The following is a 25,802-nucleotide window of genomic DNA, read 5'->3' as shown; positions in this document are numbered from 1 at the left end:
AAAAAAAAAAAAAAAAAAAAAAAAGAAACAGTCAAATGTCAATAGTTTTATATTGTTCAACATAATATACTAGCATATAAAATGCAAATGCATACAAAAAGGAGCAGAAGAGGCAACCCAGCCCGTGAACAGTGGTTACCTCTGGAGGAGGATGGGGCTGGAGGGAGGCACGGGGCACCTTTCACCTTCACTGTGTCTAACTGGGCATGTTTGAATTTTTAATAATAAGAATGTACTAGGGATTGGTGTGGCAAAGATGCCGGCCACTGTTCTTCATCTGCACTTCATAAGGAAGCCTTGGGAAAAGGTGTTTAGAGCAGCAGTGTCTAATATTTTGGCTACCCTGGATCACATTAGAAGAAAAAGAATTGTCTTGGGCCACACATAAACTACACTGATGATAGCTAATGAGCTAAAAAAACTTACAAAAAAGTCTCATAATGTTTTAGGTTTACGAATTTGTGTTGGGTTGCATTCAAAGTCATCCTGGACTACATGTGGCCCAGAGGACTCAGGTTGGACAAGCTTGATTTAGAGCAGGTACAAACAAGGATGCTCAGGAAGGGGCAGCTGGAAGCTCTATCTGGCAGGCTGCCAGGGCGGAGGTGTGCTTGGAAGCTGGAACATGATGATGATGACACAGCATATTGAGGTCCTGGATTTCCTTCCTAAGAGAGATGTCTACCACTGAGTAGACCAACAGCCCCAAACCCGAGCACGCTCTCCTCCTCTAGGTGTCCTCTCCTATGATGCCCTTCCCCTCCCTGCACCCCCACCCTCCCACACGCCACCAGGGCCCCTGTGCTGGACCCCTCCCTCATCCGTGCCACCATGGACCCACTCTCTCAGTGGCTGTGTCCAGGCAGACTGCCAGCTTTTGACTTGCGCTAACAGAGCACCGCAGGCTCTGGCCAAGGCGGCCTTGCCTCACCAGGTGGGGCTGTGCAGGAGCCGGTGCTGCCTGGACTCCAGGGTGGCACAGTGGGGCTCCCAGCACACCCAGCTCCGCCCCGGGTGAGTGTCCAGACCTTTATTAAACAGGCATTGGTCACCACTTGCTTTGGATCCACGATGTCCACTAGAGGTTCCTTCATGGCCACGTCCCGGATGCAGGTCATGTCAAAGCCATAGACATTCTCCCACCCTGTGGGAGCAGAGCAAGACGTGAAGGCAGTCGCAGGACCCCCAGAAGCTCACCCGACCCTCCTGTGTCCTAGAGCGCAGAGTGCCTGAGGGCTGGGTGGCAGCTGGCGTTCCCTGCATGGAAATAGAGGCAAAACTGCTCAACTGGAGGCACTTTGCAATGTGCCAAATGCTTACTCCCATTTCCCATTTCTACCTCTGGAAAAGGTAAGTCCCTCTTTGTCCTTAGGTAAACTAGAGCTCAGAGAGGCTGGGACGCTGCTCCAAGCTCCCACAGCTACAGTGCAGCAAGGCAAAGACTAGAACCCAGGCTAGCTGACTCTTCCTTCCTGACCCCTCCCCACCCCGGCAGCATCTCCTATGAACTCCCTTACCTGCCTTCTATGTTCCTATTCTTATGCTGGCTCAAACTGTTCTCCGCACCTAGAAGACCCATCTCCCTCCCTTTTCCTGTCCCTATCCACTGAAGCTTTAATGCAGCACAGAGAATAATGGGCTCTTGAAGTGAAATCGACTATAGTTCAAATCCCAGCACCACCACTTACTGGTCAGCCTTTGTACAAATGACCTAACCTCTCTGGACCTCAGTTTTCTCACCTAGATGGGTCCAGGAACATCTGTGCCTTCTTCGTATGCAAAGATGCACTCACTAAGTATCTACTCATTAGAAATTACCCCCAAGTGGACCGCAAATCCTCTCAACCATGCTCCTTGTCCTCTTTGGGCTACTCATAAGATACTTTGTTTGGGAGGAAGAAAGATTTAAGGGTTGGTGAGAAATTAGTTCAAGTCTGATGGTTACACAGCATATTGAGTAACCAATTCAAGATCACCCTTAAACATGGTAATAATTGCTATCTTTTTTTTTTCCTTGAGATGGAGTCAGGCTCCATTGCCCAGGCTGGAGTGCAGTGGCCCAATCTCAGCTCACTGCAACCTCCACCTGCTGGGTTCAAGCAATTCTCCTGCCTCAGCCTCCCAAGTAGCTGGGACTACAGGTGCTTGCCACCACGCCCAGCTAAGTTTTGTATTTTTAGTAGAGACGAGGTTTCACCATGTTGGCCAGGCTGGTCTCGAACTCCTGACCTCAGGTGATCCGCCCGTCTCGGCCTCCCAAAGTGCTGGGATTACAGTCATGAGTCACCATGCCCTGCCAATAATTGCTATCATTGATTGATCATTCAGTCCAGGCCAGACTCTTCATTTAATCTACCCGGCAATCACATTGTATGCTACAGATGAGAAAACCGTGGCTGGGAGAAGTTGGCATCTGGCTCACAAATAATAACTGGCCTGTGATCACACATCAAGGAAACAGTGGGACAAAGACTAAGGCCCAGCCTGTCCCCAAATCCTTCACCTGCCATGGCCCAGCTGTGACAGCAGCCAGGAATGCAAGTTTTCTCTCCCTGCAGTGCAGAGAGGATGACCTTAGCAGACTCTTTAGTTTCTGGGCACCTGAATCTCACTCATCTATTTTTTCAGATGGGTTTCAAAAATACCTTGAAGTAGAAATGCTTCTCTCTAAAATCTTACAGGATTAAATTTTATTTTAAAACTTTCAGCAAACAAACGGGACCTTAGGGAGTGTATTTCCCCGTGTGTGTTTAGATTGGGTGTGTGCGGCAGGAGGTGTGAACGGTCAGTGACAGCTTTGCTCCTTTGACTCTGATTCTTTTCTAAGGCACACAAAGAGCTTCTTTCTTGGGAAAAGAAGGCAGAGAAAGTAATCCCAGAGGATGAGTGCTTATGAAATTCTGGTTTAAAGATAAGACGCCCAGCGTATCCCATTAAACCACCTGAGGCTATGCCAAACTCCCAATTAAAACCTACTCTGCGGGGAGGTGACTGCTTAGTTCGCAGCAGGGCAGGTTTCAGAGAAGACTCCCCTCTAGAATGTGGAGACAGCTATCCACCCTCTCTCCAGATAAATCATGCACACTAAAACACGTTGCCTTCTGGGTCTTCCTCAAGAGACTTGCAGCTGTGCTCCTGCTCTTTCCTCCCTGGAGTTCGAGTTCACTGCTAGTGCTAGACAAAAGCTTGAGAGTCGATGTGTGTAATGGTTAAACGCCTAGGCTTTGGAGTTTAAATCTGAGCTCTGCCACTTATTTGCTGGGTAATCTTAAGCAAGAATGTAACCTTTCTGAGCCTTGGTTTCTAAGCGTTTTTTAAAATGGAATTGATGATAATGACAGTGATCCCACAAGATTGTTATGAGGATTAAATGTGATAATCTATGTAAAGTGCATAAGACAGTGCCTGGCACACAGAAAGCACTTGACATATAACAGTGGTTATCATGATGTGGTTTGAGTTCTGGCTTTGCTGCCATGCAAGCTGTGTGGCCATGTGCAAATCGATCCTTTTCTCTGGGCTTGCTTATAAAATAAGGATTTTGGTTCAGTGGTTCTGAGTTCTAGAATCACTTGGAACCGTTTTTAAAATGCAGACTCCTGGGCCCACACCAGATCTACTGAATCAGAATCTCCAGATTTGTGTCCTCAAATCCCAAAATGGTGATCTTAATGTCTCATGGCCTTTGTGAAGCCTTCTCTAAACGCTCCTGACCACACCACCTCTCCTGCATCCTCAGCACCCATAGTACAGCATCTGGCACACAGCAGGCCCACAGATAATGCTTCTTGAATTGAGATTCATTCCCAAACATTTAATGCCTGCACTGTTCTGCAATACCTGGTGTTTTAGTTACCTTTATATGGGTTAATACAGGTCTTATTTCCTCAGCTGGTCTGCCCCACCCTCAATCATTCAGAGCACAGATCACCCAAGGCGTTAGACATTTTCCTCCTCTCTGCTGGCCATTTATTTCCCACTAACCCTTTTTACCAGAAGTGGAGCAGAGATGGAGTAGGATAGAAATCAATCATATTAATTATTTGTTGCAATTGTATATTGTTTGCTAAATGACTGCATGCGGGGTAAGAACTATTGGTCATCACAAAATATGATTATTATCTAGAAATCAGAGAGGCCTGTGAAGCTTTTGTTAGTGGATGAAAACAGACTCCTGAAAAGGACTGTACTATGGTGTATGTAATTAAAGCAATGACAAAGCCCAAATCTACTAGCCCAAACAGACTAGATTGACTCACACCCTCATTCTAATAGCCCAGGAGAGCCAACACTGTTTTCTGGGCATAGATGTGATTCACCTGTCTCTACTGGTCCTTTATGTGCTATGTCCAGCATTAATGAAAAATTATAAGACACATGAAAAAAGGAAAAAATGTGACCTATCGTCATAAGAACAAAAGTCATAGAACCAAACTTAGAGATGTTCAGATGTTAGAATTATCCAACAAGACTTTAGAGTATCTATACTAAGTATGTTAAAGAAACTAGTGGAAAAGGTGGACAACGTGAATGAATGAATGGAGAATTTCATTAGTAAGACAGAAACTTTTTTAAAAAACCAATGGAAATGCTAGAAATTAAAATAACAATATAAGAAAAGAAGATTTTTAAAAATGAACTTGTTAACAGAATGAATATATCAGGAAATAATCAATAAAGTTGAAAACAGGGCAATAAAAATGATCTAAACTTAAAGAGAAAAAAAGTGAAAAAAATTAGAGGATCCAAGTTCCATGGGACAATAGCAAACAATATCTCATATAATGGGAGCTCCTGAAGAAGGGGAGAAAGAGAATCAGGCAGAAAAAAATATTTGTAGAGATACTGGCTGAAATTTTTCTAAACTAGTGAAATAATCAATCCACAGATCCAAGAATTCCATGTGACCTCAAGCAGGATAAATAAAAAGAAAAACACACCTGGACACATCAGAGCCAAACTGCAGAAAATCAATAAAGGGAGAAATCTCAAAACAGCCTGAGGAAAAATAAATTAAGTACCAGGGGAGAAATGTGACTTCTGATTGGAGAGAGCTGTAGCTACGATCTCCCTCACACCCCGGCCCCAACCAGCTGAGTTTCCCTGATGAGGCTAATGGGACTGCCTCAGAATGAGGTCTGAGAAAAATATAACAGGGGCCACCAGATGCTACTTACAGATTCTCCTCTGTGCAGAAGGGGAAGTGTTTACAATAGATTGACATATTTTAAGCTCTCGGGAACAAAGTGGAATCCTTATATAAAATGGGCTAGAGCCAGAGGAAACTCTGGATGTCATGATTGGAAGTGAAGCCCACAGACAACAGCTGAGCCATCGAAGAGGGTTGCCCTTCAATCATGAAGCTATAAGCCCTGCCACCTCTGCATGAGGTCTTTCTTTCAGCCTTCTCATCAGCCAAGAAACTGGTGTCCATCTCTCTCATTCTCAGCAGGGTGTCGATTCATGCACTGGGTACAATTCATATATTGCGCATGAAATTGAATAAATTATCCATCAAGTTTCCTTCTATTTTTTTAAATTCTGTGAATCTCCTTTATAGTAGAAAATGTTTATAAAATGACTGCTCCTCTCTAAGAGTTAAATTCTATACCTTGCCCATCCCTCTGCTGGTTTGCTGTTATTCCCTCATTCATTTGTTCATTCATTCATTCAACAAAATTATGTATTGTGAGCTTAGGATATGCCAGACATTTGCCTTTCTCTATGTGGTCCGTATTCATTGGTGAGCAAATGGAGGACAGGTTCTACATTGCACTCATTCTTGCACCCCCATGTTGCTGCGTGTGGTTGAGAAAGAAAAGAAAAAGAAAGGATGGGAGGGAAGGAAAGGAGAGGAGAGGAGAGGAAAGGTTTCCCTCTAACAATTTACTTTCTGAAACAGGCTGAGCCTGTCTCACTCTCCTGCCTCACTTCAAAATGTTTCCTTCTTAGCTGGTTCTTGAGCCAATGGAAAACTGCTTACAATTGTTGCCTCAGCAACCAGCAACCTTTATGCTTTACTTCTGATTTAGAACCGCTAGTAACAAAAAGCTCCATTTATTTGAAATGAATGTCTAAATGGGTTTGCTTCCTTTACTAAAAAAAAAAAAAAATAGATTATTTAAAAAATGTAAATAGAAAACAGTATTTTAAATAAATTTAAAGTATCTGTTTATTAGTATTCTTTTGGGGTGGGGAGGAGATTGGGGTATTTTTCACAGAGACTCTAGAGCAGGCACAAGAAAAAATGGGGTTGACTTTCAGATTTTTTTCCTTTTCCAGAAGCTACGAGCACTGCACTGAGAATCAAAGAAATAAATCACATGATCTCCAGTCTGGGGCCAGTGCCGTAGGAGCCTCTCCTGGCCCCAGGCTGGCTCATTGCAATGCGCGTTCCTGCAGAGGTTCCCAACACAGGTATCTCTGTTGAGGAAACCATGAGGAAGTATCTTAAAGAGGTGTGCCTTGGGTTGGAGCTCAATAAATATGTAAGTGAACGTGAAAGAGAAGAATGTACCTAGAAGTTTTCCTCCTCCAAACACTATTCAGTACAATTGCTCAGCAAGAACTCCAAAATGCAGCTCCAGGGCAAAATGTGTCCCATTTATACATGCATTTGATCAACACTCACTGTTGAGTTGTGTCTGCAATCTTCTATGAGAGTACATCTGTCCTAGATTCTGAGCCACCAGGGGCTTGGCAGTCAGGCTCACTTGTCAGAGCCAGGGGCAAAAAGGGGCTTAGCTATACAGTCAGAGTCTAGATCCCATCTAGTCCCATTATAGGACCAAGAACTGTCATGTCCTTTAATATACGTCATCTCACTTAATCCTCACGACAAGTCTGTGGGATTGAGAAGATTATCCCTTAACTGAGGCTCAAAGATATTAGATGATTTGCTCAAGGTTACACAGTTAGGAAATGACAAAGGCAAGATTTAAACCCAGGGCTGGCGGCGTGCAAAGCAGTTAACCTGGGCCCCCCTGCCTCTCACTGTCCTCATTTGGTATTTTGTCTCCTTTCCCCAGGAGGTCAAATAGTAGAAATCACACCACATTGGCTGGAGGCAGACAGCAACCAGAGAGGGTTTCCAGGGCACAGAGCTTCAAACAGCTGCCCCACTTTTGTCTTCTTCTGAACCTGGCTCTGAACATCACACTTTGATTTTATATTTCCAGAAGGGCATGAACCCACACAAATACACACATTCCATAGCAGAGTCCAGCCGAGTTTTCATCAGTGCCACTAACAACCATTAGATGGCAATTGTTTAAATCCACAGAGCTTCCATTTGTTGAACTGTGGATGGAGTCTTAGCCCCTTGCGGAAGGGGGCATTTATTCTTCTATTCAATCTGTGAACCCCTCCACAGTCATCTTGCCAAGTAGAAATGGACCACCTTTTTGAGGCAGGAACCCCAGATGTGCCCAGTCTGATGGACAGGTTGGAGCTTCTGCCTCTTGCTTTAATTTGGATTTTTGGGTGCTTGCCTGTTTGAGGGGTTCTTTGCTCCTTTGTTGTATTTAGTTCTGGTTGAGGAGACACAGCCATGTTCAACTTTACAAAAACATGTTTGGTATAATCTCATTAAATATCAGGCCTGTGTCACAGAGAAGTGTTACCCTTTATGAGAAATAGGATAACAGCCCTTTCAGACCAGATGAAACATGGGAGAGGTTTTTTGGCTTTCTTGTTCTAGGAGAACCACATGCTCTGAGCTGATAACGCATTAAGAACACACATTTAGATAGGAGCCCTTGCCTTATGCACACATGCACGTGTACACTTGCCTTTTGTTTGATTGTTCAAAGCAAAATCTCCACTCCTTCCCACCCCTTCTGCTATCTATTCCTCAAACGAACCTCAAAGAATATGTATTTGGATGTGAAGAAGAATCAATATTATTTTGATACGTTTGAGTGGAATGAAGGCAGGATGCAAAATAATTGGCCTGGCTAGAGATCTGCCACTTCTGACACCTGCGGTGGACTTTTGGGAGAACTGAATCTTGACAGGTCTCAAGCTACTTGCCCTGCTGTTCTCTGCAAAAACTCAGCTTCTGCTGCCTCAGTCCAGTTTTTAATTCACGTTGCATTCATCCTTTCACCCCAGGACATTTCCCTTGTACAGCCAAATGGCTTATTTTCTCTCTGTAGACCTCTCATCCTTGGGACTAGATAGAAATATCTAGAGAGAAGACTCCAGGAAGAGCCCCAGGTAGGCTTCTCCCCAGGACAACAATGGTGTTCATGTCACTGCCTGCTTGTCTTGGGCCCCCTGGAGTGCCTCCCACCCCAGCTGTGGAGTGGAAGTCCGCCAGAGAAGCAAGAGGGGACTTACAGTGGATTTTGAAGTCCTTGTACTGTCTGTCTTCAATCGCTACCACGTACAAAGCTGCCCGGTCTGGAAACATAAGCCCTCCAGGTTTCTGTTGATGAATTGTGGGGAAATGGGTCTCGTAATCTATTCACCTGACAAAGACATCACATTTTGAACTGCACATAGAGTCACCAGACAAGCACCCCCTTGCCAGCATCTCTCATGCAGTGGACTGTCACCTTATCTGGGGTCAGGGCTAGGACAGCAGTGCTCAATGTTTGTTTTGGAGCGAGGAGAATTTAAGGGACCTAGGTGGAGTCAATAGGACCAATGAAAGGGGGTGAAGGTAAATCCAATGAGGAGCAGTGAGGGATGTTATGACTTTGACCTGGAGAAGCCCAGATGAATAGCACACCCGGCTCTGGTAGCCATGCAAGTCCTAACTACTCGTTGACCAAAATGACCTTTTAACTTGACAAGAGAGAATGGATGCCTATTATTGCAAAAGAGGCTGAGGTGAGACCCACAGAAGTCCACTCTGATGGTTACACATCTTGGACCCAGGGCGACCACTCCATTCCCTGATGCCGATCTGCTCTCAAGAGGGAGGCCTGGGACAGTGACCTCCTAGCCTCAGTCCTCTCTGAAGTCCTCGTACTCCTCCTAGGCTTCAGGCCTTGGGTAGAGCAGCAGGACAGCCGGCCAACCAACGCAGGGACAGCATGCAGGACACTTACCAGCCACTTGTCCCTGGCAAAGATCACCGTGTTGAGCATGGACTCATAGAACAGACAGTAGCCCATCCACTCGCTGATGATGATGTCCACCTTCTCCACAGGCAGCTCCACCTCTTCCACTTTACCCTTAAATATGGTGATGACTGGAAAATAAGAACCCCAGGGCCATGCTTTGCAGGGACCCCACCCGGGAACCACAAGCACCTCAGTTCAAGGCCAGATCTCCAGGTTTCAGCCCTGTTCCAATTCTACTTTTAGGATGTGACGTAGCCCACCCTTCGCCAAGCTAGTTTATACCAACATAATTGAAAACTACCTGCATGTTTCCCCGTAAAAGAAACTGAGTCATGACTATGTGCTTGGTACAGCGCTAAGCCCATTATATTCACGTTATCACGTCATCCTTCCAACAACCCTACGAGGTAAGCATATTACAGTCGGCCCATGAACAGCATGGGTTTGAACTGCACAGGTTCACTAATATACAGATTCTTTTTAATTTAGACTAAGTGTGCCTGCCTCACCTTCCACCTCACCAGCCCTGTCAACCTCTGCCACCCCCGAGACAGCAAGGCCAACTCTTCCTTTCCCTCCTCCTCAGCCTATTCCATGTGAAGGCAATGAGGACAGAGACCCTCATGCTGACCCATTTCCACTCAGTGAGCAGTGAATGTATTTCCTCTTTCTTAGGATTTTCTAAACAGTTTTCTTTTCTCTGGCTTACTTTATAGTAAGAATATAGTATATAATACATATACAAAATATGTGTTAATTGACTATGTTATCAGCAAGACTGCTGGTCAACCGTAGGCTGACAGTAGCTAAGTTTTGTAGGAGTCAGAAATTATGCTTGGATTTTTACCTGTGTGGGGAATTGGCACCCCTCAGCCCTGTGTTGTTCGGGGCCAACGGTTACTTTTGTTTACAACTAAGGAAACCGAGGCTTAGAGAGGTTGAGTAGCAACAGTGGAAACAGAGCCCAGATCTGATATGACATGATTCTAAAACTCTTCTCAAGGCCCCCACCCTATGTTAGGTAACCATGACAATTCAGACCCAAAGAAAGCATAGATGCCTCTTCTACTGCCTTTGCATCTGTTCACAGCCAGGCTCAGTACCAAACGGGTGCCCTTCCAGTGTTTGTGAGGGAGGCATTTGATGTTTTGGTGAGAGCATGGGTTCTGTCATCAGGCAAACCTAGGTTTAAGTGCCAGATCTTCTCACTATGAGTTGTATGACTTTAGACAAGTTACTTGACCTAACTAAACTCCAATTCCCAAGTGCACAGCCAGGAAAAGCAATATCTATTTAGAGGGTGATTGTATTGATCAAATGAAATGACACATGTGAAGGGGAAGGCTCATAGCTGAAGCTCAACAGAAGGTAGAAATCATCTGACGTATTCCTGCTTGTTGATCCACAGATGGAGAGGGGAAGGGGATAGGGCCAGGGTCAAAGCCCCTGTCCCCAGTGGCTTCTGCTTATGAGTCGCCTCCAAGACCTGCGGTTTCCTCTGTGGCAGGAGATACTTCTTAGGAGTTTTTGATCAAGACATGCACATAATTTTGGAGTCCCTTTTTGTATTTGTTGCTGTAAAGATCTGAGCAAGCTAGTTTAGATACCACTGTTAAATTGGGAGGCTGATGTACTGGTTGGCTGGTTCTTTCTGAACATTTCCTTGGAAAGGTTAAGTATATTCATCCTCTGAAACTTTCACTCTGTAACGTCCTCTGAAGAAAATCACACAATGCCTGAGCTTGCTGATAAAAATAACAATGGCCTGTACTTATGAGTAAAAATCAAAAGAACCATGTCTGCCTAGGATCTGAGTTTCATGAAAATTAATTTGGACTGGAGGCTCCTGGATGGCAAAGGACACACCACTTGCTGACTTCATTTAGCGTCTTCACAGTGAATAATGCAGGCAATAGAGTATCCATTAGCAGCTTCTAATGACAGTTTATTCTCCACTCTGCGGTATTTAATCAAGCTTTAATTGGATGCAGCCTCCTTTACAAGGAGTAAGACACTTTGTACACATGCACTGACCCGGATCACTCTACAATGAGGCTCAGGCTTGTGTGCCCTGCTGATTGGTTACTGCTCATCAGCCCCTACCACTAATAAATGCGAGTGGGAAGAGCTAGTCTGCAAAAGGGCTGGGGGGGGGGGGGGGGGGGGGGGGGGGGAGACAGGTGTTAAAGTTTCTCTGGGCCTCAGAGGCCCCAGGGCAGGAACTGAACTGGGAGCAGGGCCCAGGGTGCACTAAGAACATTCATAGGGGGGCAAAGTAAAGGATTTTTAAAAATGCAAACATTGTGCCTAATTTATTCCTTATTTTGAAAAAGAACTGACAAATATATGCATGACTCACCTGCCTAATTATTTGCATGCAAAGCCTGGCTTGTTTTATAGTGTTGTAAACTTAAAAATTGTCTTTAATGGCCTCCCTTATTTTTTTTCTTTTCCATGTTTCTCGAAGGTTCTTCCCTAATGTCTGCCTGTTGTATGTGTGGCTATGGGTCAGTTCCTCCTCCTGCATTTATATCATGACCTCCCTGAATCCCCAGAAGATGTTTTTTCCTGCCTCTGGGGCCTCAAGACCTCCACCCTGAGTGTTTAGTACAAGGCTCCACCCATGACGATTTTCATGGCAAGGACTCTATTAGGAGCTGCAGGAAACAGACAAACAGTAATCCATTATCAAGCCTAACAAGCAAGTATGTATGAAATAGTCCTCGGGTGTCCCCCAAAGAGGGTTATCGCAGTTCATCTTCTCTGTGTTAGCCCTCTTATCTCTTAGTTGCTGTATCCTCATCAATACGGATTACAAGAGATGATTGATAGATGGGTAGATGATATAGAAGATAGATAGATGATAGATACATAGATAGATAGATACAGTGGATCACAGAATAGCAAAATTACAGTCTCTGCTTGCAAAAAGGGAGACGGAATCAGTTAACCCTATAAAATCCTCGACAGTCTGGACTTCTGTTCTCTTAACATTACCCTTCTACATCTATTCAAGGGCAAACATTTCTCAGTGTGGACGTGGCCACACGCTTGGCTAGATGAGGAGATGAGCTCTTTGTTAAAAGAAAAGAACACATCTCCCTCAATCCAGTGCTGGACTGGCTTTGAGACCCCATTTATCTCCTTTCTCTGGTGCTTCTGTGCTCAAGCTGTGCAACTTGATGCTGGAATCCTAAAAGGCAGCAACTTATGCCCTTGTCCCAGCTGACAGCTAATCTCAATCAAATATCTCCTCTCTTTTGGGGCCTCAGTTTCCTTATTAGGAAAATAAAAAAGAAGGGAGGTTGAATCTGAAATTCTTTCCAGTGCTAGAGAGCTGTGGTTCTTCAAATATGTACTGAGCACTTGTATGTGTAAGGCATTCTGCAAGATTCACTGGTGGAGACAGCAGCCACCAATAAAAAAAGATGGTGCCTGCAACCAGTTTGACTGTCATTTGCGACACTTTCCGGGTCTATTTATTTTTAAGAGGTCACGTTGTTTCTGTGCATCCAAATACATCTGTCCAGCTGAATCACCATGGATATTCTTCCTGTAGCCGGTAGTCACCACCAGCAACCACTTAAACTTCCAGATTCCATTTCCCAACCTACAAAATGTTACCTCTCCTGGTGGGGCTTATGCCAACTCACGGAGGGGCTGCTGGCCAACATAGGAAATTAGGCTGGGTCAAGGAACTGTGTGGGCACACACAGCAGCAGTCATCTCTTCTCCTCCATGCAAGGGATTTTCAAGGTGGTCTAAACTATTGACACTAAGACTCTGAGCAGCCATATGTTACAGAGCTCCATGGCCGATCTGGGCCCCACATCACTAAAACTGCATCAGCTCAAAGTTGCATTCAGGTCACTGTCCAGATCCATGTTTTTATTCCATAAAGATGATGGAAAGTTTGTTCAACCAACTGTGACAGGACCCTGGCTGGTAAATTTTAGAATGATTAATCATAACTAAATGCATAGCAGGGAGCAATAGACTCTAAATTGGGAAAATTTCCCATGTAGCTTCACGTTTGCAAGTTAGACATCCAGATGTTTAAAGACGGTTTTGAGTGGAATTTTTTTTCTTTTTGGTTTGAGTGGTTCTCACAGAAATCTAGTCATTCTCATTAATGGTCATTTTTGTGTTCAAACAAATCAGGCCAGCCCAACCTCGTTTGAGCCTCCAGAGCATCCATCAGTCAGCTGACTCCCTTAGGATCTTAAGTTAGTGATCATTTTTAGGGTTCTCACTGTTTTGGAAAGCAGATCCTGCCCCACAGAAGAGTAGGCATGAGGGTCACGTGTATGGGAACAGGGAGCACATGATGAGCCTGTGAAATCCCCTGAGCCCCCACCAGCCTGACTGCAGCAAAGCCCCCCACTCGCCCTCCCCACTCCCTTGGTCCTTGCCCACACACCTATTTTGGTGACACCCACGCTGGCTGCCTCACACCTGCAGAGGGCCTGGCTCACCTCCAGTGTGTTCATTCTTTTTCTTCGTTGTCTATTTTAGCTTCCTATTTCCAGGATCTAGCTGAGCACTTGACTCCTCACAAACATTCAAAATCATTACTGAATGAAACGGATGGATGAATGAGCAATTTCAAAGAAAAAAAAAAGGGCATCGGTTAAGAGACAAAAGATATTCAAACTAGTCTTAATTGTGACAGTAAAAAATTGCTAGCATTTGAATAGCAGCTTCCAGAGTGATTTTCCATATGTTACTTCAGTGATCCTCCTTGGAACTTGTGTGGTTGGTTCTAGTATTCTTTTTGCCTAAGGAGAGAACTGGCGTTTAGAGAAGTCAAGCTGTGGGGGCAGGACCTAGGCCCGTTGTGCATGTTGGTGCCTCCCCATGGTTCCTTTCCTTCCCCGGCAAATGGGTGCACATCTGACCTCCCTACCACCTGTGATTCTTGTGGACTTGGAGCAACTGCGTGGGATGTTGAGAGAAAAGAAATCAGAGAAGGTAAAGGACTGACCTACCCTTCTCCTGCAGCTGGTCAGGTTAGTTGGCAGGTTGAGAGGAGATCTAGCCATGGAGAGCAGCCAGGGTGGGTCAAGAGCTCCCTTGATGTCAGCCCCTGCCTTGCCCTGCCGCCCTCTCCTCCCCTGGAACCTGGGTGCATGGATAAGCCTCTCTCACAAGGTCAGAACCTGCCAATTCTGGAGACTATGGTGATGGGAAAAAGGATGTCAGTATCTCTACCCTCAACGCCTCAATGTCAGGTGGGACTGGGAATGTCCTGTAGCAAACTGACCCCATTGCTGGAGTGGCATAAGGGAGCCCTGGGTGACATGGAGCCTCAGTGTGGTAGTTTCGCAATATAGTACTCCTCTCCCTGCCCAAATCCCCCATCACCCAAGACTGTAGGACTCCAGGATCTGCCTGGTCCCCACTGTGTAATCTGCCTGGCTTCATGTTCTAGCCTGCTCTGGCTCCCTTGAGGGCTCAGGGCCCAATGTGCTTAGCTGGAGCTCTAAGGTCCTGCTAGCTTTACCAGAGCCATTCCCTGGCCAGAGACCCTGCCTGGATTCTCTCCACCCTTAGCCAGTGGCTGGAGTACTCAGTTAATCAGAACAATACCAGGACTCCTCCCACCTCAAATCACCACCCACCATTTAGAACCCCGTCTGCGGTCCAGCCTGGCAGATATGAGGCATAATCATGTGGGCTTGGCCAAAGGGGAGCAGGAGTTATCAAGAAGGCACTGGTACTGGGTACTGTGGCTGAAATCAATGGGAATGTAAAGGTCAATAAAGCTTCCCCTGGGCTTAGGTGTTTAGAAAACCATTCCAGGTTTTCACTCTCCCCCTGCTGCAGAAGCTTCCATGGGACAGAAAGTATCTCCCACCTGAGGGGCTGTGTGGTAAAACTCTTCCAGCTGCTCTCAGCATGGTCCCATCTTCACCTTTAGGTCTCCAGAATGGAAAACAAAACAGCTCTGGTTTGCGGCATCTGCCGATGTCCATGGTATAAATACTTCCACCAGAGCCGATTTCAAGCTAACGACACATACGACGTCATTCGAGACAGAGTTGAGAAGAGATGAATGCAGCTGGCTCTTGGCAGGCAGTGAGTAACAGCCAGCATGGCCCTGCGACCACCCAACTGAAAGCAACATCCCCAGTTTCTCAATTTCTCCATGCTGTTTCTCTCTAAACACTTCCATAATTTGTGATTGTGGTGTGATTTTGTTTGTTTGCTTGCCTTCACGTCTGTCTTCCCCTTGAGACTGTAAGCTTGGTGAGAGCAAAGGTTTTGTCTGTGCTAGTCACACCACGAAGTCCCCCCACTTGACATGGGACCTGGTACGTGGCTCGATAATACTGGAAGGGATGAATACATGAAACTCACTTCTAAGATTATTGATGGGTTGTTTCTCGAGCAGTTAGGGAAGGAAGCAGCAGTTGCCAGCAGTCACTTGTACAGGCTCATTAAAAATAATTACATATGATTGGTCTCATTTCTTCTTTGACATGGTTATTAGTCAAGTTAACAAATGGAATAATAATAACAATCGCTAAGCTTTATTGGTTGCCTGGTGCCCACCAGATGCTGCTGTTTTATACAGTGGTGTGCTGCTGATACTTAACAACTGTCTTTCTGGGAGAAAGAAGCTCTGGTTTGTCGCCTTTGCTGATTTCTGCGGTATAAATACTTCCACCATGGCCAATGAAGAGCATCCATTCCAGAAATTTACTGAAAATTTCACAATCAGCTCTCAGAATCCTTTAAGGGGCTGGCTCCAGAATGCCACAGTTATACAAACAGAAACTATGCAATCCCCACAATGGCCCTAGAAGGTGTGAACCAGTAATTCCCATCTCACAGATGAGGAAACTAAGGTACATAAACTAAGTCATCCAAGGGCACAGCCTAATTGGGGCCGAGCTGGATGTGAGCCAGAAAGTCTGATTCCAGAGCCAGGACTTTCAGGATAGCATGTGGGACTTTAGCGAGGACTTTGACGAGGCCCCATTGCCATGGCCTCCTAAGGGAGAAGACGACAGACTGTGTGGATTCATGACTGATTACAGGACCCTTCCAAGGAGCTGGTTAAGAGCCGGATGTAGAGCAGCCTACAAGAGCTTCCACTCTCACCATAGGACACTGATCACAAAGCCAGGAGCAATGACCCCAGGAGAGTGAGACTCTGTAGGGCTTCTTAGTCATTTGTGATAGAAGACCAATTCTAACAACATGGTGTTAAATATGAATAAAAACATGTGACTCTCGGTTTGGATCGATTCAAAATATCCACCAACCGGATATAGGTTAGGAGGTACCGCTTGGCAGCAGCAAGTGGATACACAACAGATTGTAGTTGGCCTCCAGCCAGGAACAGTGTAACACGGTGTTTTCCACAAGTGCCGTCAGAAACTGCAGCTTCACTGTCACAAGTGCAGCATCTGGGCTCCTCCCATTGACTGGCTGTGTTAATTTCTTAGCACAACCCTCTGCTGTTGAAAAAGATGCTAAAATGTGGCCGGAGGACAACGCTCCAACCATAGCCCTCCTGAGCAAATGGGGAAGGAACCGGGGATGTGTAGCTGTTGTGGAATCCCCACCAGGAGAGTCATCCCAGGACTGGATGGTTGCACAGCACAGAGGATTACTGTCAGAGCACCGAACCAATCATCACCTATATAAGGCTGGGACTGTGTGGCCAAGAATCATCAAGGTGTAGGCCACTGCTGCTGAAAAGACCTGTAGCTGACATCTGAGCACCTACTGTATGGGAGGCCCTATATCAGGTACCTGACCTACACAATTTCTAAGCCCCTAATAACCCCACAAGCTGTGCACTGGCCTGCCTCCTCGAAAGGGGGTAACTAGAGGCTCAGAAAGGGGAAGGGATTTGACAAAGTCCTCCCTACCATTAAGTTGCAGAGGCCCAGCTGTCCCTTACGTCTGCCTCATGTCATGCTACCTTAAAGTCTCTTCTAGCTATGACATGTATGCTTTAGGTCATGCAAAAGTAGAAGAAGGACAAGGAGGGGTGTGCTTTTTTCCTTGAGTTTTCTGGGAAGTGAACGGGTTATATAGTTTTTTGTTTCTAGAGTTATACCAATGCAATCAATCTCGGAGCTCCCATGTCAACTTTCACAAATGAATCTGCCTTTTTAAGCATCTCGGCAGCCCGCTAGTTTCCTCATCAGATGAAAGGAGATAACGGTTGTTAGTGCTTAGGTCAAAGAAGAGTCACTGAGCAGTGTGTGTGGGCCACACGTGTGGAAGAGGCCATGTGAAGGCTGCACGCCTGCCGCAGGTGGCTTCCTGTGGGTGTGTGTCTACATGTGAATAACTCCATCACGGGAGCCGTACGGAGGTGGAGAGGGAGAGTGGCTGATTGCTTCTGGGAAGCAGGTATTCCATGCCCCGTGTTGTTATTTATGTCTCCCCACCTACGCTCCCGAGACCCACACGGCTGGCTGTTGCAGCATTTCAAAAGCATTTCCATGGAAGCATCCGTGCAGCCAAGCTGTTCTCTGAGTACACACACCAAGGCTGAGCGAGTGAGCGAGCGAGGGCAGCAGCCGGGGCCCTGGGTGGCCTCGCTGGTTTCACCCTCCTATGGCAAACCCTGGGAGGAAGAAGTAAACACCATTTTGCTTTATGGAGGCTCCTGGGCCTGGAGTTCCCTCCTCCCTGGAACAGGTGTGTGAGGGGAGAAACAGGCACAGGGAAGCTATTCCCTCAGACAATGGTTTGCCCTCTTCAGCCTTTGCCTCGGTAGCACAGAATCAAGGCCGAGCCATCAAAATCCAGAGCACGAACAATTCCATGCTAAAGCCATGAAGTGGGGCAGAGCAAACCCAGGAAAGGGTGGGTGTGTGGATGCCACAGCGGGTCAGCATGGACCATGGCAGCCCGGCTCGGGCAGAGGAGGGTGCCCGTTCGGGATGCTGCCCAGTGAGGGTGTCAGAGCCCAGCACGGGGTGACAGACATCTGCCTGGGGCAGGAGGTGGTGACAACGGGAGATTGATTACATCCAGGGGTATGTAAACATATTATAAATGAGTGGTAAGCATATCACCAAAAATGGGAGTCTGGTTTTCCAGAGAAAAGACGTAGGAATATGGAAAGGGAGGAAATGAGAGAAAACTCCATGGTATTGGTTAACACTGGAGTATCATGTGAGCTCCTACCTGACAATACATATAGATAGATACAGGAATAAAGATTGTGTAAACGTGTGCACTCACGCAGACACACACACTCCCCAGCTCTCCCCAGTGAAACAGCCTGGGAGCATCAATACTCTAAAATTAATGAGTGTCTAGCCCTGACCTGATTTTCTAAATGCTGTTGTCCACTAATTGGAATCAGGGAGAAATGACTGATTCCAGAACAGAGGCGTGGAGGCACAAGATGAGCCTGCAATGTCTTGTGCAGGAAAGCAAGGAGGCTTGGGAAAAGGGACAGAGGCATTTGAAAGGGACACAGAAGCCAACTGGAAGGGCATCAGTGACCAAATCAGGGACAATTTCAGTATCGAAGCAAGTAGTGATAACAGCTGTAACCTATTAAATAAAATAGGAATCTACAGTGAAATGAATGAATAGACAGATCAGTAGATGGATAAATGGCTGGCTGGATGGAAAGTAGATAGCTAGATAGATAGCTAGATTAGATAGATAGATAGATGGATGGATGGATAGATGGATAGATGGATGGATGGATAGATAGATAGATAGATAGATAGATAGATAGATAGTTAGATATAGATAGATAGATAGATAGATAGATAGATGATAGATAGATAGATAGATAGATAGATAGATAGATAGATAGATAGATAGATGGATAGATATATGGATAGATAGATGGATAGATAGATGGATAGATAGATAGATGGATAGATGGATAGATAGATAGATAGATAGATAGATAGATAGATAGATAGATGGATAGATAGATAGATAGATAGATAGATAGATAGATAGATAGATGGATGGATAGATAGATAGATAGATAGATGGATAGATGGATAGATAGATAAGGTAGGCAGGCAGGCAGACAGACAGACCAACAGAGAGAGAGACAGACAGATGTTAGTTTGATGAGGAATCCAATATTTACATGGTTTCAAAGTACCTCCCCCAGAAAATCTTACTAATTACAAAGGGAAAAGAGCAGCTTTCCCATGGCGAAGGCTGGCAGACATTGCCTTCCCCAAGTGGCCTAAGTGATGCTATCAGTAATGAGACAAGCCGAAATTGCATGCAATGAGGACAGCATCCTCTCTGTGATATTTCTACCCAAGATGCGGAACCTGAATCCAGTCATGAGGAAGCATTGCACGATCCCAAACCGAGGGATAGCCTACAACACACCGGCCTGGGATCTTCCAGTGTGTCCAGACCATGAAAGTCAAGGAAAATCCCCTAGGCCGGCTTGAAGGGAACCAGTTATGATAACTAAATGCAACGGGTGATTCTGAACAAATCCTTTTGCTACGAATGTTATTGAGGCAATTGACAAAACAGGAAGAGGATCTGAGCATTGGGTGGTGATGATGTGTTAATCTCCTGACTTTGACGATTGCCTGTGGCTTGTAGAAAATGTTCTTGTTGGTTGGAAATGGACATTAATGTATTCAGGGATGATGGAGCATCGCATCAACCACCCGCTCTCAAAGGATTCCATAAAAAGCCCAGCTGTATGTGTGACTTTTCTGTACATTGAGTATTGCAAAGGTTAAAATAAAGAAGGGAGAGAGGAGGAGAAGGGGAGAAGGAAGGGAAGGAAAGGGCGAGCCCTAAGGTGTGAGGCAGAGCAGGATGATGAGGGGGCTGTGCGGTTCCTTTCCTGGCAAACAGGTCGGAGATACCCCAGCTGGAGTTAGCCACCTCCCCTGCCAGCCCACCCCATACTCTGCTATGAATGGCTGCAGGGCAGTAGCCCCTGCAAGCCTGAGGAGGAGGGAGACCAGGGAAGCTGTGTTTCTAGAGCCCCAGACACTTACTGGGGGTGGGCTGGCACTGGGAGGGAGATGAAGAGTCAGGGGCTGGGTCAGAGGTCAGGAATTATGGTGCAGGTGAAACCTGTGCAGAGGCAAATGAATAGCCTAGGTATTGTCTGGAAGCCCCTCGGGGCTCAGGGATGAGACTTAGGACCACTGAGAGGACATCTGATCCTGCCGTGCCTGCACACAGCCTCAGGGTCAGCAGCACTCCTGGCGCTTCTGCAGCCACACAAGCACACCTTACGAAAGGGCCCAGGGACAAGAGCCCAGGCTCAGTCATCCGCCTCTCCTAGCCTCAGTTTCCACATCTGCTAATGGGAAAACCATTTGCCCTATTTCATGGGCCACATGGAAGGATGCCAGGCTATGTCACCCTCCCAGAGAAAGAATCAGCCAGTTTTCTTTTTCCATCTTTAGTAGGCAGATAGGGAGCCCGGGTCAAGCACTTCTCTGAGGAGGGCACAGGAGAGACCTGGTTCTGCTGGATGAGCTACGAGAGGCTGGACACCAAGCCAGAGGTCAGAGGGGCCGAGCAGCATTCCCCTACTTGGGCCTCAGGATCTCAGCTCCACTTGTGGTCACTACAGATGCTGCCCGCCCATTGCTCCAGCCTTTGTTACAAACACCACCGCCCTTCCCAGCTTCTGTCCTGTCTCAGCTTAGATCCTGCAGTCCAACACTGTCATCAACTTCTGCGCCCTGCACCCCACCCCCCCACCTCCCCCCGCCGCGTGCTCCCAGCAAAGGCCAGATCCAGGCAATCTTCCACTCCAAAGGCACCCAAGCTCCTGAGTGTGGTAAGGGGAAGATCACACAACAGCGAGGACGGGACACACTGCACCTATATGACCACACATCTCCAGGCATCAGGCGTGCCGCAGCCGTCCTCACTCCCCCAGCCTGTCTGCTGCCCTTTCTCCTTCCCTCACATTCCAGGCTTCACATTCCTTCACCTTCTGTCTTCTCGGCCGGCAACTGTCTCATTCTTCACTGAGCAAATGAAAGCAGCAAAACAGGGGCTTCCCACCACTGGCACCTCCGTCTGGACCCACGCTCCCCACTTTCCCCCACCTTGCTACGGCTGAACTGTCCCTTCCCCAAGGCACAAGTTGCCTCTCTGCAAGGCAAAGGCCGTCCCTCCACCTGGGCAGGGCAAAGGCTGCTTCTTCACCTGTGCAAGGCAAAGGCCACCCTTCCACCTGGGCAGGGCAAAGGCCGCCCCTCCACCTGAGCAGGGCAAAGGCCGCTTCTTCACCTGGGCAGGGCAAAGACCACCCCTCCACCTGGGCAGGGCAAAGGCCACTTCTTCACCTATGTGAGGCAAAGACCACCCTTCCACCTGGGTAGGGCAAAGGCCGCCCCTCCACCTGTGCTCTGGAGCACCCCACCACACACACACCCTACCTTCTCAAGATCTTTGCTTCTGAATTTACTTTCTCCTGCATCTGCAATTTTTCTCTGTCCCTCTACTATACCAGTGAATTACATACACATTTTCATATATCCTATTCTTTAAAAAGAGAAAAAGAAAACACTTCTTCCCTTGAAATCACCCTCTTCTGCAGCTGCTGTCCATTTTTCTATTCCCATTGCAACAAAAAGAGCTGTTTCTGGTCCTCGCCTCACAGCCTCTCCTGAACCTACTCTAACTGGATTTCTCTCTTATTTGAGCCTGTGCTTGTTAAGAGCACTGGTAACTTCCATGTGGCCAGAGTCAATGGTGGTCCCTTCCCTGTTCTTACCTGCTGTGATCCCTCCACATTCCCTACAGTTGGGCATGCCCCCTCCCCGGGCTTCATGGTCCCCTCTCCCCTGAATGCCCTTCAGCCTCACTGAGTGCATCTTCTCTCCCTCTTTGCTGCCCGTCTCCCTTGCTTGACCTCCGAATGTTGCAGTGCAGGGCCCTAGAGCCCTATCTTTGACCCATTTATTTCCTCTAGCCACACACCACCCCTAAGTGACATCATCCGTCCTGTGGCTTTAAACAATACCTGTAAGTTGATGACTCCCAAGTAGGGGTCTCCTGGTCTGGCTCTTCCTGAAATTCTAGACTTGCATATCCAAGTCTGACTCAGCGCATCTACCTGGATACCCAATGGGCATCGCAAACCTAACACGTGCAAAAAAGAGCTCTTGATTTCCTCCTCACTCCTGCCACCTCCATCAGTACTTCGCCTCCAGCCAACCACCACCCACTCAGTTGCCCAAGTCAAAAAAGAATTCCTTGCTTCTCTCTTTTTTCTCATCCCCATACTCACTCCATCCTCAGGTCCTCACGCCTCTGTCCCCAAGCATACCCCACAGTGGTCACTTCTCTCAGTCTCCACTGCCACCCCAGTCCCCGCTGCTGCCCCTCTCACTGGAGCTCTGCAATAGCTCCTTCCTGTGTGTTGCTCATGTGTTCTTGCCTACAACCTATTCCAGCCCATCCTCCATAGACCAGCCATGTCCCTTGCTTGAAATCTTCCAAAAGACTGCAGCACCCAGAGAATAAAATCTAACCTTGTTTTCCTGGTTACAAATCGTATGTGATCTGGTCCCCTCCTCCCTCTCTGACCCCTGTGCCCTCCGTGCTCTGGTTGCACGGCCTTCTTTGTGTTTCTGGGGCATGCCAAGCTTGATGTATCCCAGAGGACTTTGTACTGGCTGTAACTTCTGTCTGAGATTCTCTTCCCCTGACCTTCGTCAGCCTGGCTCCTTCCTGTCATTCAGATTTGAGCTTCACTGTGACCTGCTCAGAGAGCAGCTAACCTAATGCAGCCACGGGGTCTCTCTCCATCCTGTCAGCTGGCTTTGTGATCCACAAAGCATCTATCAGCAGCTGGCACTTTTCTTTGAGTGTCTGCGTCTTTGTTTATTATCTGTAACTCCGCCCCCGAAATGGAATGCGAATTCTATGAGGTCAGGGATTCTACTTGTCTTGTTCCCTGCTCTGTCCCCAGAGCCTGGCTCATGGTGGCTTGCAGAGAAGTTTGTTGAGTCAATAATGTTCCTGCCCTTTCAAAGAGTCTGCAGCAAGTGGGTCAAGCGGCAGGCAGGACAGGTGGCAGGGCTGAAGCCACATGGACACAGGTTTGTAGTGGTGTGTACAGGCAGGTACCACCTGGGTGTGGGTACTCAGGTCAGACCCAGAGGGGCTGCAGGGCAGCAGGCACCCTCTGGGAGGGCAGAGGAGTTTTGGAAGGTTAGCAGGGAGCACGGCAAGGGCTGCATCCATAGAGCAGAGGGTCGCACACACAGAGAAGGGAGGCTGAGCTGACTCCTCAGTGCCTCGGATTCAACAAAGCCCACCTGCCAGACCTCCCTGCCCAGGCTTCCCCAGGAGGGACACTAAAACCATACTCCTTCCCAACCTGGCCTCTTTTTCCCCCTGCCCCAGACCCCTCAAGGGAATGTCCTTCCCTCTCAGCTCCAGCCTTCCCACCTTTCGGAACTCTGCAGGGAGCTCTGTCTTTTGGAGCTGACCCTTTGCAGCCCTCTGCTGCAGGCGGCCTCTGTCCCGCTGCTCCTGCCAGCCCTGTCTGGCTCCAGCTCACTCTGTGTATTGCAGCTTATTGTTTACCATTCCTCTCCTGGCCTCACTGCAGCCCCCCGCGCAGTAGGACAGGATGCCTACAGGGGGCTGCTGCCCTACCTGCCTTTCTGACGTTCACCCCAGCAGGGCTGAGGACTGCATCTAAATCTGCTGTCAGTTGCAAGCTCCAAGGACGTCTCCTGATCACATACCCTTACGGGTCTGTTTCCAAGATGGGCTCCAGAGAGGAGGGGCTGGGAAATGTCACAGTCCATGGGAAAGGCGGAGTGTGGGGAGAAAGGGAAGGAACACCTCTCTATAATCAGACTCCAGCTGAAGAAAGGCCCACTCTCAAGAGCAGCCTCATTGCCAGAAATGCCCAGCAGTAACAGGGCTTGTGGGCAGCGGAGGATCGCATCTTGGGGTCTGTTAGGGTGCCCTTGGGCAGGTGGCAGGGAAAGATTGGGCTGGGCCTCGTGGAGAGGGAAGAGGAAGAAAAGGAGGAGGAGGAATGTGGCCATTTTGCAGAACTCAACAGATTGCCCACAGCTGGGATTTAGCCACAAGCAGGGCTTGCCAAAAGCTGAGAGGAGACTGCCGTGACCCTTAGCTGGCCTGCTGAGGGTGGGAACATCAGCACCCACGGCCACAGTCCTGCTGGCAGGGGCCTCCGCTTGGTGCCCCACCTCCCCAAGTCCAAGTGCTCTGTGCTCCTTTGACTTGCCATCTGAGCAAGAAAGTCTGAGCTTCCCACCCCCTCCATCCAGGAGAAAATACTCAGAGGTATGTCTTACTGTTGTCCAAGTGGTTGGCCTTAATGATCTTCTCTGAGTAGTCAGAAATACTGGAGCATTCGATCTGGAAAGGGCACAGGACAAAGGAGCAAGAAAAAAAAAAAAAAAAAAAAAATCACAGCAAGACGCACACTGGTTCAATGGATGGAGACGCTGAGGCCCAGGCAGGGGCGGTGGCTTGCCCATGGCCGCATCACAACTTTGAGGCAGATCGAAACCCAAAATCCAGACCCCCCACCTCAAGGCCCGTGGCCTTCCGTGAAATTTAGCTGCCTTTGTGAAAAGACAGATCCAGCCACCACCCGTGATGGAGGGATTGATCTCCGTGCTGGAGACTCAAAAGGGGCTGGTAGACCTCATGCTCCTGGCCAGCAGAGAATGGCAGGAGGCAGCACAGCCACAGTTCCCCCAGGGGAGGACATGGGAAGGCAGAGCCAAACCAGAGTTTCGAGCCTCCCTCGGCATGATCCTCCACAGCCCAGCCCTTCCAGGGTAAACAAGCCATGTTCCAGGACGGGACCATCCGGAAAAAGCCAGGTCAGGACCTCAAGGCTGCTTTAAGTTCTTCTCCTCCCCTCCCATTCCCCGCATTAGCTTTTGCCCCTCCATCTTTGAAAGAATATATTCCTTTGAATCCGGACGTCTTTCCAGGCTCTCCAGACCTCCTAAGCAAAGGGCCAAGGTACTTGAGAGATGAGTAGACCTTCCCTGAGAGGAGGCCCTCGTGGGGATGGTTGGGAGCCAAGCTCCAGCCCAGGGTTAGCATCTCAGGCACACGGCCAGGGGTGCTGGACATGGAGGGGCAGCTGCCGAGAGCTGTCCTCACCTCCAGGGCCGGCCCTCTTACAGAGGCTGGCCCGTGCTAAGGCTCTGAGCTCTACTCACCTCCACACTTGGGGGCCCCTCAGACTACCCCCGGGCCTCGGGCAGGGACCATTCCCTTGAGAAGTACTCGCAAAGGGGCACTGAGGGAGTTTCTGACGCCTCTGGCCACGCCTTGAGGAAGGGAGAGGGCACCTACGGGGTCAGAAGGGGTCACTCAGTTAGAGCTGCATCCAAGGAGGCAGACTCCGGCCAGGGTGCAGGTCCCGGGAGAACCAGCCCTTTCCTGGACTGCCAGGTCCCTGGCCTTCAGGTCGCATTGTCTATGGGGCTGTGATTCCCTCTTCTTCTTCTCCCCCTCTGGCCATGTCATCATCTGATCTGCAAGAGGTGACTGCATTGAGTGATGAGGAGCATGAGACCTGGAGCAGGCAGCCCCGATTCACGCCTGGCCACTGCCCTTCCTAACTGCAACTCAGTGTCCTCCCGAGAGAATTCAAAGCCCCCAGTGCACTCGGGTGTTGTGAGGGTGAACTCAGCCGGAGCTTGTTCACCGCTCAGAGGGCGGGGTGGTGTCCTTCCCTCCTCGTTTTCCTTTCTTCCGTCTTCTCCTGTTCTATTTCTT

The 25,802-nt window shown here is 48.0% G+C and overlaps 1 protein-coding gene across 2 annotated transcripts in view; it reads right to left on the bottom strand.

Moving 5' to 3' along the window:
- The window catches only part of PRMT8 (protein arginine methyltransferase 8), a 95,553-nt gene that overhangs the window by 16,384 nt on the left and 53,367 nt on the right, over positions 1-25,802 (bottom strand). For both annotated transcript variants that reach the window (XM_017546059.2, XM_017546060.2), the window contains exons 4-7: positions 24,356-24,419; positions 9,057-9,199; positions 8,341-8,428; positions 1,029-1,144 (exon numbers count right to left, since the gene is read on the bottom strand). In XM_017546059.2, the coding sequence (XP_017401548.1) occupies positions 1,029-1,144; positions 8,341-8,428; positions 9,057-9,199; positions 24,356-24,419 (411 nt within the window). The remainder of the gene's footprint in view (positions 1-1,028; positions 1,145-8,340; positions 8,429-9,056; positions 9,200-24,355; positions 24,420-25,802) is intronic.

This window comes from Cebus imitator, unplaced genomic scaffold (genome assembly GCF_001604975.1).
Source record: "Cebus imitator isolate Cc_AM_T3 unplaced genomic scaffold, Cebus_imitator-1.0 Scaffold187, whole genome shotgun sequence".
NCBI classification, from domain to species: domain Eukaryota; kingdom Metazoa; phylum Chordata; class Mammalia; order Primates; family Cebidae; genus Cebus; species Cebus imitator.
The sequence above is the reverse complement of the archived record's forward strand: the minus strand, read 5'-3'. Positions and strand labels throughout refer to the sequence as shown.